General features: G+C 42.9%; 1 protein-coding gene across 7 annotated transcripts in view; it reads right to left on the bottom strand.

Annotated features, from left to right (window-relative positions):
- Chinmo (Chronologically inappropriate morphogenesis) overlaps positions 1-14,357 on the bottom strand; it is a 55,663-nt gene that overhangs the window by 35,531 nt on the left and 5,775 nt on the right. For 2 of the 7 annotated variants that reach the window (XM_072890578.1, XM_072890587.1), the window contains exon 2: positions 5,400-5,676. In XM_072890578.1, coding sequence (XP_072746679.1) covers positions 5,400-5,520 — 121 coding nt within the window. In that variant the 5' untranslated portion in view covers positions 5,521-5,676. Of the gene's footprint in view, positions 1-5,399; positions 5,677-5,901; positions 5,961-6,019; positions 6,432-10,690; positions 10,978-12,894; positions 13,675-14,357 lie in introns of those variants that run through there. The other 5 variants (XM_072890557.1, XM_072890565.1, XM_072890569.1 and 2 more) reach the window with 4 other exon arrangements.

Raw genomic sequence — 14,357 nt, 5'->3', positions numbered from 1 at the left:
TTCGTTCAGATTGTAATATTGAGCGAAGCGCAAACACAGCTTAAATTCCTGTCAAGAGCAGATCTTTTTTTCTTCAGCCAGATAAGACATTACTCGAAAAAATGAGGTCATCACCTTATCGCGCTGCACCAAGTCTGCTGACCCAGAAACCCGCTGATCCAAATCGCTTCGAGTGGATGTCAGAGACAATATCATAACTGTTGCGCTCATGTTATTTTATTATTAATTAATTTATATATAATTGAGTGATATCAATAAATATTCGAAAAACATAACATTTTAAAATTTCTTATATTAAAAAAAAAAAACGTTTTTAAATATATAAAATTTAGAAAGAATATTTTTAAACGTACGTTGAATTATTATAAACGAATGCTTTTTAATTTACATAAAAGGTTTTACATTTCTTAATTAAATTTCCCAAAGATTTAATTTCTTACTTTATTATGTTTGTTTTCGATATTGACTCATTTAATTAATCAAGTAAATAATTACAGAATAATTAAAAGTTCATTGTAGTACAATAAATTGTAATAAACAGGTAAACATCATTTTTGACGTCATGTTTGAAGACTCTCGAGACCTCACGGAGGGACTTTTGATTTATATTGTTGTTTAGACACGACGCGAGAGATAAGTGTTATATTCAAGGTAAACCATGACACGCGCGTATCGTAATATTTCACCGCGAGCACTTCTCGCACCTAACGTAATCTTATAATCCTAGAAGATAGAATCGTGGTTACACACACGCATACAAATACGAGCGAGGGCAGACGAACGGTACATGTATGCCGTTTCTAACGCATGCCACGTGTGTCGTCTTGCAACGCCGATATCGTAACGGTGCGTATACGATGCGCGACACGCATAATACACGAGCGCAACGTGAGCCGGTTTCCCGAGAGTATGCACCAGAATTCTAATGAAAATTGAGGACAAAATCGTACTATCATACGGCAAAAATTTTAAGCAACTTGCGAAACACTCCACGTCGCTGACACAGGATCGACACGTTACGCGTGCATCCCGGAACGTTTTCATAGTTAGATAATACATAAAGATAGAGAAATATATATGGTTTTCTAATCCTAAATTCGACGTTGCAAAGTTCGTTAGATATCGTAGCGAGTCACGCACGCATGCACGCGTTGCGTGCCGATCCGAATAGTACAGATAGCGTAGTACATCGGCGCCTGTCCGCGTTGTCAATCGATATCCGGTGTTCGAGGGAGAGGGAGCGGTTACCTTGGAGCAGCTTTTGTGGTTTTGTGGTAATACTCTATCTCGCATCGATAAAGAACGGGATAATCGCACGGGGTGACATCGATTTACCGGGGAGATTGACGCTAATGAGCGTCTGTAAGCAATTGTGCGCTTCTTTTCTTTCGCGAATTTTTCGACATATTACACTTCCAACTTTTCTGCTTCCTCTTAGCGCTTCTATTTGAAGCATCGCGTGCTAATATTCGACAAACAGTGTCGCGTACTTGCCCCGTGTTTTCATTTTGACAAAATTGTTTACGCGAAGCCATCACATGGTTGTCCCAATTACAGAATCTCAATTTGACATTTTTATTAAGCTTTTACTATATACAATAATTACCACTCAATCCATTCGCGAGATTAATATAATAAATAATCGTTATGTCGTGGAAAAACGTATATTATAAAAATTTCACATTATATATAAAAAACAAATGAAAAGGGTGAATCGATCGATGGATAGATCGCAGAGTTTATTTTTTAATTTTTATGTCTCCTCGATCAACAGTCGGTTTCCATATCGCGGCTTGCATGTATCAAGAGGAGCACAAAGAGAGAAGGACGGTTGGATCTAACTGTAACCGAGGCCTACTTTCCGGGCTTCCTATACAGCTAGATACGTACATACACGCACATCGTCGATGCACGCACTTGCGCGCATGCGCACGTCCATGAACTCTCGATAGTTACTCAACGCGCTTCTTCTTGGCGTTACGATTTGGCGTTCCTTTCCCTGACTGTCGTCCTTGAACCCTTCCCACTCGTCGAGCTTCCTCTGCCCTTTTCAGAAGAATTTTATGGTTTCTTATCTTATGGTTTCTCAATGCGATATTCAAGGACGGAATCAAATATGTAGGCGTCAATCCTTGCAAACGAGCATATAAAAAAAAAAATATATATATATATATATATACATGTGTCTTTTATCTCGACATACTGTATAATATGTATAAAAGAAAGAATTCGAAAAGATTGTTGAAAATTGTTAGAAGAAACTGGAATTTGCTCGTTTCTTCGGTCTGTGAATCTCGATCTCTCTCCATGCGCGCTTACACAGCTTCGGCAGCAGACGCGGTTTTCGTAAATCAGGACACGCACAACGTGCGCGAGGTGAAAGCGTTAGACGCGAGGATTGAATAACGGGTTGTTTCCGAGCAGGGATAGCACGCCAGGCTGGTTGCACGCACGATAGAATTAATATCGTTGATAAAAACATGAGGAAGGTCTCGGAAGTGCTAGCCCGAAGAGCAGAGGGCGAGGGTTATCGCGAATCGATACCGATGAACTTCAACTTTTGTTCGATTTCATCACTTTCACTTTGATCGTTTTTTGACATCTGTCAAAGAAAAATAGCGATCTGCGAATATCGCAATCTCTTTTCCTTGAATACTAGTTGCATACTTGGAACATATTCGGAATTTTTTAACAAACGCTTAAACTTTTGCAAGAAAAAAAAAATTGTAACAACGAAAGTACTATACTACTTGAATGACCTCTTCAAGTTTGTATATTTGTGGCATAACTGCAAAAGATAAATGCTGCACTATCGCTTTTATGCGGTATACTTATCCGGTGTGTATGTCGAATAGATATCGGACCGCTGATAAATTATGTGTTTACTCGACGCAGTGTTTAATTCGTCTGATGTTTTGCCGATTATGTACTGCACGTGCATATTTAAGCTGTTTATCTTTGTCTTTGACGAGACTAATGAAATCTAATGATGGCATGTAAATAAGCATTTCTTAATACAATCTTGTTGTTTTTTTATAGCATATATAATTTTGAAAAATAGTAATGAAAGGCTTATAAAAATTTGTGCGAAGCATACAGAAATTATATTTTCGTAACTAAAAATGTCACTTACACACTTCAAAGTTTTTATAACTTTAATTCTTTTGACGCGAACAGCATAGTCATCGTAATTGCATTGAAATATTCGAGGATAATCGGAGCTTCGACATGCTGGCGACGCTACTCCATCAATCTAAATAATCACGCGAAGACCGTTATAGAAAAAAAAGACTCGTGAGGCAAGTGGCGAGACAACCAGTCAATTAACTCGATCAATTCTATAGTTCTCGTATTCATATTGTTGATCGATTTTGCCTTTACACATTGCACTTTTAATAAAATATTTTAAACAATTTTTAAATAAATAAGTATACATTATCATCTTACATTAATTGGCTACACCCAGTCTCGTCGAAAAGCAGAGAAGGAGCCGAAAGTTGCACATTCTTGTTTATTCAACGCGAACGATAAAGAAGTAAATATCTAGTTTCACAGACTGGTAGCATCGGTTATCACGCACTTCCACTGATAAATGCTTGCAAATTTTATTGACGTTATGAAACTCCGGATATTTGTTAAGATAAAATCAATACATATATCGCACACATAAATTATAATGCATGTTTACTCTTATACTTTAAAATTGACAAAAACTCTCGCACCAGTTCCCGATATCGTATTTCATTCATCAGACTTTCTTGCGATATTTTTGCACTTATTTTTCCAACACACGAAAAACCGATAGCGCTCACCCGGCGAATTAGTCGCACGATCGAAAAGCTTAGAACGAGCGCGTTGCACCGCTCAATGCGAACTGCGGTTTCGCGCCGGCGACCCGCAAGAGTCGGCCGTTGCATTCGTCGCGTCGGTGGGGAAGGCATCACACACGGAAATTTCCGCGTGCATGTGCACGTTTGTGTATGTGTGTATGCGCTTATTTGTGTGTGTGTGTGTGTGTGTGTGCGTGCGTGTTTGTGCACGTTGCATTCCAACAGCGCGCCGCGCCGAGATTCGCACCGTGCATACCGGCTGATTGTCAATTGGTCAGCTACCGAGGGTAGGGGGACGTTCCAATCATCTACCCCCCGTGCACTTCTCTTCTTCTATGCAATCGCCAACTCGTACCACTCGCCGACGAAGTGGTAACGTGCGAATGCAACGCGGCCAGACCGGCCCTATCGCGCAAGGAGTCGCGACTCGCATCTAGTCGGACGCAATTTTAAAAAGCACGAAATTAAGCGAACGAGATTTTTAATCGGTTTTTTTTGTCACGTTATATCAATCGTTGAAAACAAGTAGTTTATTTTGGTATATAATCGAATAATATTTAGCGGCTTATCTTTTTCATAAATATTTTCTAGCAAACGTGCATATTGCGATCACACAATCATACTATTATATTTTACTTTTACTTACAAGCTTGATGTTTTTGCATTAATTATTTACTATATAAAATATTACATAAAATGTTTTGAATTTACAAAATTTCTAATTAAAATTCCTGAGAAAAGAGAGAGAGAAAAAATGATTCAATAATCGTTATGACGACCCATTAGAGAACAAGTTAAGATCTTGTTTTCATCTGACTCTCAAGCATATAAAAGAAGAGTCAATTTGCAATATTATGACGCAAGAACTGGCTGTCGCATTTGATTGCTGTTTGTGTAACACATGTGGCATTTACATTGAAAAATAATCGAATATCGAATTAATTTACATCATCGTGTTAAATTGACCGTTGATTACGTATTCGGTGCCGTATTATTATTGCAACGCGTCAACACGGCCGATCTCGAGCATATCTGAAAGTGACATTTGAACGAATAACGGTAAAGATACTTAAGGTGTTCGCCGGCATTTGAAACATTATTTTGGATGGTGTCGAAAAAGTGAAAGTCCGAGAACCACGTCCTTTCCTATGTTCTGTGCACGAGACTCGTTTAAAGATTAAATATATTGATGAATGCAATGCGTGTGAGATCACCGGAATATTATACGAGTGCACGCAGTGTGTCAATAGAGACGCGCTTCTTTCCTCTTCTTTTTTCTTGTTGCGTTCAAGCATCGACCTTCTGCCTGCATAAGTGAGATCCAAGGAGTCAAGGTCTTCGAATAATCAGTCGAATTCTTTAAATTCGGCTTTTATTTTGATTATCGCGTCACTTAAATCTAATTATTTTCTTTGACATATTCGATGATTATCGGCTGCAAAATGCGTTCTCGACTCATATTTTAAAAGATTATTTTAATGAGAAGTCCATTCGTAATGTCACAAGGAGATATGGGTAAATCCTACGTATAAAGAGAAGGATATATGTAAACGCATTTAAGAAACTTACCCTCGCAGAAGAGGGTGACATCGGTGAGACTCTCGCTTTTGAATAAGTTTGAGAACGTCGTTGCTAGGTTGCTGCCGAAACTGTTCCACTTAAGGCAGAATTGCTGCTGATGAGAGTCCATGATGCCACCCTTAGACTTAACTCCGTGACCTTCACCGCCCCTCTCGCAGCCACCTTCCAATGGGTATTTACCTTCTTGATCGCGCTCGTGCCCAATTGCTCGTCCAGCTACGTAGAAAGCAGTCTCGATTATCGATCGATCTCTCTTTCTCTTTTGCTATAGGCATAGAGAATATACGTGGTTGTTAAAAGGAGTAAATTAAAGGGTGTATTGTAGAAGAAATGTAACTGTTAGAATAAAAATATCAATAAAAGAGTATCGAAAATTGATAAACATGGAGGAAACGTTTCGAATCGAAAAGTTTATATCTTTACAAAAGAGCTTTTACGATAAATAGAATATTATTTAATGTATGCACTACTCAAGTTAGTACTACTATACCGAGATTGGTCCCCGTGAATGAACGACGAAATATCAGATCGCACTACTGTCACTCCAGCCTGAAATGTTGAATGTTGATAACCTCGAGATACGGAGATACCTCGTAAACGCGACATACCTCTTTCGAATCACTGGCTCCATGTGTGCGTAATACGTGTTTATCGTGACAGAGAAGCTATTGGACGCGTGCGGTCGAGAAATCGGGCGCGGAAAATAATAATTTCAATCCGAAATGACAAGTAACACAATCACGAACCGCGAGCACCCGATGCCGGTTGCGTCATGTCAAAATTCCACCGCATTTCCGCGACGCCTGCGACAAAGCGCCGAGCGAGAGAAGAGATCTTACCGGTGGATCAGGGGCGTGTCAACGTGAGTATGCGACCGGAAGAGATACCGCGCTTCAACTTCATTCACCACCGATCTCGGCGATCTTTAAACGACAGTTGGTGTTGACGTTACACTCTGGTATACGCACTTGCGGCTCTGTTTCGCGTCATGTGCGACATCAACACTGTGCCAAGAGAGAGAGAGAGAGAGAGAGAGAGAGAGAGAGAGAGAAGAAAAGTTACAGAGTTCGGCACCGCGCGCACGTGTCCTCTGCGCGGCGCATGATCCGCGCAATGTGTGTATATCCACACTTTGCGCGTGTAGTATCACCGAGAAAGAAATATCCGATCGAGATTTGAGACAGAGAGGTCAGCTTGGTATCACCAAACCTTGGTGTTCCGTAAGAGCGCGCGAGAAGGTAGACTTTTCCAGTACACCGTTCGAAACGCACCGGTCGCACGAGCACTGGATAGACGACTGACTGAGACTATACGCACTCGCCGGCCGAAATCGAATCACCGGCTTGCATCGCGCATTGGCACATGAACGAATCGCGCGTGACTGTCGTCGTTTGCGATGCCGATGGGACCGGGTCCGCGGGCGGGAGGGTCCGCCACGGGAGCCGAAAAATCGCGCGGGCGCGAGCGAGAGGGAACGAGGTAAGCGCGGCACCGCGAGAAGGCAGGGGGGGAAGGAAGCGGACCGCTCGAGAGAGAGAGAGAGATCAGAGGGGCGAGGGAGGACGAGGATTGAGGGACCGCCGTCATCGTCGCTAGTGTATCGCCGAGAAAGAGCGTGAATATGGGTCATCGGTGGCGATGCAAATGCGGTTACGCGGAACAGCGTGTATGTGTATGTATATGTATGTGTGTGTGTGTGTGTGTATGGGTGGGTGTATGTGTGTGTGTGGAGGGAGGGGGGAAGGAGAATTTCGGCGTTCCCGGCACTCGGTAGTGGCGGTAACTCGAAATCGCACCGGGAGAAGGGGTCCCGGGTGGGTGGCCGAGGGGGGGAGGAGAGGGATCGACGATTCGGCGGCTTCTTTTTCTTCGGAGAGGTAGGGATCAGCGGGGCGATTGCTTGAGGCTAGAAGTTTCGGTTCCGCGCGATCCTACACAGCGCTTCCCCCTCCTATGTTTTTTTTTCGCCTCTCTGGACTAGAGAACTCTTTCCCTCTTGCGCTACGACGTTCTCTCTTGTCCCGTCTCATTTTCGAGTATTATCCTCCCTCCCCCTTACCCTCTTTGTTCACCTAACGCTTCTATGGCTGCGTTCCATCTTGGCGATCGCAATGCTCGCAAATATCATCTATCTTTGTTTAACTTTCAATGATGAACACAAAGATGAAATGATCCTATAAGCATTGCTATCGTCAAGTACAGCGAAGGCTAAGGTATCGCGCGTTCCCTCTCATATACCATGGCCGCGTATACGAGGATGATGCGTTTTGTAAAAAAAGCACGAATCGCGAATAAGAGAAAAAGAAAATTCGTGGGGCGTGTTGCCCAGCAACCTTCATAAACGTGCATAAATGCGCAGATTTGCCTAGCATATCTAGTCTCCGACAAAAATCCAAAGTATCCATCTTGCCGCGAAATTACATGTGCTCCGAATAGACAAGAACAGGCCCAATATTATACATCGCGTGCTCGAATTCGGATAAAAAAATCAGCGGCAACGGTGCGATCGATGCCCATTGCTAGGAACCGCTGCGCGGCACGAAAAGCAAAGACGGAGGGGAATTTAGGCGTTGGAGGCGCCTCGAGTTGCGTGGCCCGGAACCGCGCGAAAGGAGAAAGAGAGAGAGGTGATGCGAGGAGGGAAGCAAGGCAGGGCAAGGAGAAGGGAGATGTACGCATCGCGGTGAAGGAGTAGGGATCGCGGGCATTGCGTGGTGGCAAAACGCACGCTGGTCGGTGGAGGGGCCAGGAGGTCCGAGAGGGAGACTCAAGGTCGCCGCGGGGCCGCACGCACGTTACAACCACACGTACACGCAACACACGCGTATTCTGCGCACGCACATACGATATACATACGTGCTGCACAACACGGGCGTGTGCACGGACGCGTTGGAAGCGCACGCGTGCGCTGCAGCGTAGATCGCGGGCGTGTGTGTGTGTGCGTGTGTGCGTGTGTGCGCGTGTGGGCAATGCGCGCGCGTACCGCTAGCGTCGTAATTCAGCGCTCTTATGGCGGCGGTATTATGTCATCGCGTTCGTGAGTCGGATAAACAGAGCCTCCTCTTTCAATTGGATTTCTCGAAAATATATAGGGAAGGGATGCGATATTGTCGGCAACTCTTTTGTTTTGACTCTATTTTGAGAAATCATTTCATTACACGAGGAGAACACGTATCATCGTCCGACGCCACGTTTCTCGCTCACGTGCGTGGCATGGTACCGGTGTAAAAGTTTTCGCGGAGATGTAAGGGAAAAATCGACAGTAAAAAACAGACAGACGAAAATAGACGCGACTTTGGTCCTATACGAGGCGCCTGAGCTTCCGTGATCGCGCAAACTCGATATGTATTCCGATATATGACAACGGCTTATACGGTCGAGCAATAAGAAGCGATTTCCAGTCGTCGCGATTCCGCGGAAGGAAAAATTGGCCGACTCAACGAAATGAAAAAGTAAGGAGGGAGAGTGCGATGCGATCTTTGAGGAAATGTTCGCCTTCGTCACAGGGTGGTATGGAAGTGGCTGAATATTGCCTGGCGAGGGTGAGCTACGGCGAGTATATAGGAAAGGATGGCCGCGTCGAGATGTCGAGTAACGCAAACGAGAAGGGCAGAAGGGAGAGAGGGAGGGAAACCACCTAGATGAAAAGCGCGTATCGTCGGTGGCTCGACGAGAAAAACAGGAACGGCGCCTGGTACAACGATGCTATTTTTCGTGAGGCGCCTTTTTTAGAGATAAGCGCGGTCGCGTTGCCTTTGTTGCGTTTATACTAAGAGAGAAATGGTGTCGTCGAAGGAAACCGTATTAATGAATTACGATGAATAACGGGCTTAGATTCGATTTGACAGGCCGTTCACAAGTAGTGCCGTTCTTGATACGCTCGATGCTCTTTAAGAACGCGTGAACACTTTTACAGGAAGTACCTCCGTTATTGTGAATAAAGTGTGAGACAAATATTAACGATAATGTAAAGATTAGATAAATGCTAGTTTTAATTGCTGTAAAATGAAGACGCTTGGAACATTAATTGCAATAATATTCCTGCACGTGTATTTTCATTAAACTCGCTTATCTGCATAATCAACTGAAATTGATGATAAATATGGCTCATACATCGAGCAATGTAAATAAGAAGATATTATCTCGCGTACAGTCTAAAACTAACTCGCAAGCGACACAAGCAAAATTGTGAAAAATACGCAAGAATTCCGCAAAGGGATTGCTTCGAGAAAATAGTCAATTCGTCTCTATTAAAATCAACACAATATCCTGTTTCTGAGCAAAGAGACGGATTAAAAAAAAATGAAAAATACCTGCATGAATCTCGACAATTATTATCTGAAGGATATATCCCAAAGATTAGTTGTACTGAAAATGACAAAGTGAGAAACGCAAATATGTTTAACAGTGATAAGAAAATGTTCACAGTGGGGAAAGGGAGGAAGGAGAGAAAGAGAGAGAGAGAGAGAGAGAGAGATATGTACTATTTTCTGTCTCAAAAGCAAAAGATAGCTCGCGTATTATTAAGAGAATCGGCCTCATTTCATTCCATTACTAAAGTAAAGAAAGCACTTTGAAAGAGGATTGTTTTTTGAAGATGGTGCGAATCGAATTGCTGTGTTCGTTATTTTAGAAAAAAAATGATGTCACGTACTTTTTTTCATTATTATTCATTTCTGAATATTAAAATTTTTAACATTATTGAAAAAATTAGGAATGCATTTCTGTACGAAAAATTACGAGTTTTCGAAAATCTATGTGTTTGTATGTATATAAAGTAAAATAAATAATAATGTCACATCGCTAATCTGAACCGATGAGTAGCGAAAGCTAATTTGGAGGTCAATGTCTTCGAGACTAGTTTCAGATAACAGGTTGCCGGTACGTAATATATTTTAAAACGAAAGAACCGGCTACGGAAGAGATTATCGGTGTGTTTTCACTGATGAAAATAAAGTGACACGTTGTTTTTCTCGGCAAATTATCGGCATCGTAAATCCATTTCAATCAGGCGCGATGATGTAAGCGCATTTTGTTAGTGACGAATAACTGAGAATCGGGCGTTAGTGTTGACGGAGTCTCAAGGGACGATCTGCATGCAGTTTTGCAATTTTTATCTCCTGAAACGCTATCTTTCACGTCACGAAATATTAATAAATTTCGCATTCGCGGTACAAATTCTACGTTACATTAGATATTCGGACATTCCGATAGTTTACCGAATAATCAGACAAAATCACGATATTCGATGTAATAAAACGAAAAGAAAAAAGCCTCACCGTAATTTAGATTCTCATAAATACTTGATGCGATGTGTGTCCAAGAATGTGAATTCTCTTCGCGACGATCATATTCGCGGTATCGTTCTTCGAAGAAGGGAAATCGCACATCGAAACCGCGAACTCTCGCCGAATCTCACTATAATTCACTCGTGGTACGGTTGACAGAGAGAACGGAGGAGTGCAACAACCGCAATTACTCTACTCTTATGACAATCAACGCGGAGTCCACGCCGCGGATGTGCAATCAATGTCAATCATCTCGAGGGACAATATTGTCCTTCGTCACTATAAAGTGATGAAGCGCAGAGAGCGTGAATGACGCTGAAATACGCCCAGCGCGAAGCACGATCTGAATTGGACTGTTCTACGAGTTATACCCGGTTCGTTCGACTTCCCCTCTCTCACTCTTTCTTTCGCGGGTTCCTTCCTCTTCCTCTGCCGCGCCAGTGGCCCTACGTTTTGGGCCAACACTTAATAGTGTACCCCTACTAGCGGACTTTGTCGTCACGAGCGAGCGACCGCGATGTCCGCCTCCGATGCACATCGTTCCTCGATCCGGAGGCAGAAGCTTCCGGAATGCCATTCTCTTTTCGGGATCTTTGGCGTTTACTAATTAAATACGCGCGTGTGGCTCTCCTTTCTGATTGATCCTTACGTTTGAAATATATATCGAACAGTGAAAAAATTCTTCGAAGAATTCACATTCCCAGATCTTTCCACAAAGAATATCGTGTTCTAAGTTGTACAAGTATTTCAATATGAAAGTTACTTTATTCGATAAGATTTTCGAGGATTGAGCGGAGCAAACGATCTTGAAAATTGCCGCGGAAGTCGCGTTGGCTTTTTCATGTCCGGAGCAACGAAGGAATAGTTTTTCTGACCACTGTAAAGCAAATGCGCGACGCAATAAATTTCCCGAATGGCGGTCGTTAGCGGGAGGTTCCGCCCCGCGGGAACGGGAATCCGCCGGGAGCGTTGCGTTTTTTTTCAAGCCGCAGAGCGACGTCGGGGAAGGAAATTAGGTGGAAGAGAGATGTAACGTGCGATCTCCCTTTTATGATGGCGCGAAATAAGCGGCGACTTCCGTGTGTCAAAGTACCGCTACAGCATGATGCACGTACGACAACGTGCTGCCGCTGCACGTGCACGTACTCAGCGAGGTCGAAACAAAGGAAGCGTAAAATCACGGTATATGCACATGTACATAATAATAATGGCCGAAAGCGCGCAAACCGCGATGATTAACGCAGCTAATAATCTCGACGTTAAATCGGAATTATTACGATACAGAATATCAACGATATAAAATTACATAGACTGACAAATCTCCAAAATTATATTGTTAATTAGAGTATATTTTTAATTGAAGTGATCCAATATAGCTTACATGTAAAAATGTACACTTGTTATATATATTTTCAGATCACATATGAGAGAAACGAGTCAAAATTTGTATAGTTTATATAGCGATTATTTTATTAGTTTTACGTTATCGAATATAAAGTAGTTACATATGCAAGTTACATATTGTATGTCAAATTTCATACAAATTCAGCATCATATTATTGATTAAATCATAACTGTTCTGTCAACTCTACACGACATAGTGTAAAATATCAAGTAATATTTAGACTATTTAAATAGAGTTTTTTAATTCTTACGAATCCTCACAAAAAATAAACTAAAATAGGAAATTAGCAGAACGAGAAAAACATTCCGAGTTTAAACTATCGCGGTTTACTTTTTTACTGACGTGTTAAAATGCAACCATCTCGATAATTCCATCAGCAAGACGCTATTCCGAAATTCACTATGTCACATCACGTATACATATGTAATCGCGAGCGAACCTTACGTCCCTTCTCTCTCTCTCTCTCTCTCTCTCTCTCTCTCTCTCTCTCTCTCTCTTTCTCTCTCTCTCTCTCTCTCTCTTTCTCTCTCTCTCTCTCTCTCTCTCTCTCTCTCTTTCACTCTCGCAGCGCAATCGCGAGCTTCAAGTTCAAAACCGTCCCTCGCATCTCTTGCCCTTCCCGCGCATCTTTCGATTCCCGAGAATTTCTGCGATCAAAACAAACAAGCCCCCGAATTAGGAGATTTGCAATGTCGAAATCGATAGCGCGACAGATGGAAGACGGGCACGGCACAGCAACGACAACAACAACAACAACAATATCAACAGCAACTCGCTGTATCGGTCGTACCTGGCGGATGAAGCCACCATGGATTGACCAGGGATGGTCGTTGGTTGCTGGGGCCCTCGCCAACAGGGGCGTACATCCTCCTCCGACTACGTCACGCCCGTCACTGCCGCCCCGGTGCGCGGCTGCACCCCCGACTGCCTTCGCAAACCCGTGACCGGCCGCCACCCCTCCAACCGCGGGGATTCCAGTCTCCCTTCCTCGACGCACGTACACAAGAGGGTTGCAAGGTTATCATCGGCGAACTCTATCTCTCTCTCTCTCTCTCTTCCTCTCTCATCCTTCTCGCGCTATCATATCACCCTTCCTGCCGTCCTCCGGAGTCGACCTCCCTCGCGGCCAAACCAACTCCCTCCCCGTCAACGACGACTCTGTTACCCCTCCAGAAGCCGAGAACTCACGGAGAACTACCGCCGCCCCCGCGCGTTCTCCCTTTCCTACGCAGCCACGGCCATCACTTTCGCTGGAAAGTCCTCGGGGGCCGTTAGAGTGCCAGGGCTGACGCTGCAAGGGGCGGTGCGCGCTTATGGCAAATCTCTCTTCCTCTTATATTTTCCTATTTTTTTCTTCTTTCTTTTTTTTTTTACTTTCTCTTTCGTTCGCGGGAGTAGAGAGATTCTTTCGCGCAAATCGATAAGATAATTTAACTACCGACTACCGGATAACGAAGAACGCAAGCACCGGACGCAGCGGCGCCGTCGGAGGAATCGACAAAATAAGCTCGTTGCTACGTCTAGAACGCGATAGAAATCGTAAAAACGATAGAACGCTGAATTCGCGAACAATTCATTCACCACCGACGAAGCAGCGCAAGTAAACAGAGTCATGTTTGCAGATAGATTTAAAAAAATTATTTAAGCGGAGAAATTAAGAAATTAACAGATTCAGAATTAGTATGTCTCAAATAAATAAAATATTGCTATTATAATATTTAAATCAAAATAAATGTTCAATATTTAAGGCGTTTAGCAATTGTAAATAAATATAAATTTTATTCAAGAAAATCGTGAAACTCTAAATTACAAAGATAGTTTAATAATTCAACTGAATCGTGTAATATGATAATTTGGAATTATTTTCTTACAGTCCAAACATAAATTTTCATAAATACGATGGCTTTAACTGAATTAAATATTTATACGCGGTGATGGTTACCGCCGACCGTCCTTAACAACGGAGGGCTGTGCACCTGCATTAACGTACATGGGAACATGGGATAAGTTTTACGAAATCTTTCTGATACTTTTGAGGGAAAAGTATATCAGCAGCCGTGCTCTAATCATTAAGATTGGAGGTCGGCGTGTATACGCGGCACTTGTCCCTTGCATAAAATTTGTTAGTCAGATTAGGCAGGTGACTCTGAATGCGTCCTCTCCTTCTCCCGAACACGAAGATGCCGCCAATTTCGGGATCGATATAAGACTCACTGCTACATTGTGCAGTACGCCGAATTTCAATCGATAATA

Source organism: Anoplolepis gracilipes, chromosome 1 (genome assembly GCF_047496725.1).
Source record: "Anoplolepis gracilipes chromosome 1, ASM4749672v1, whole genome shotgun sequence".
Classification (NCBI taxonomy): domain Eukaryota; kingdom Metazoa; phylum Arthropoda; class Insecta; order Hymenoptera; family Formicidae; genus Anoplolepis; species Anoplolepis gracilipes.
The sequence above is the reverse complement of the archived record's forward strand: the minus strand, read 5'-3'. Positions and strand labels throughout refer to the sequence as shown.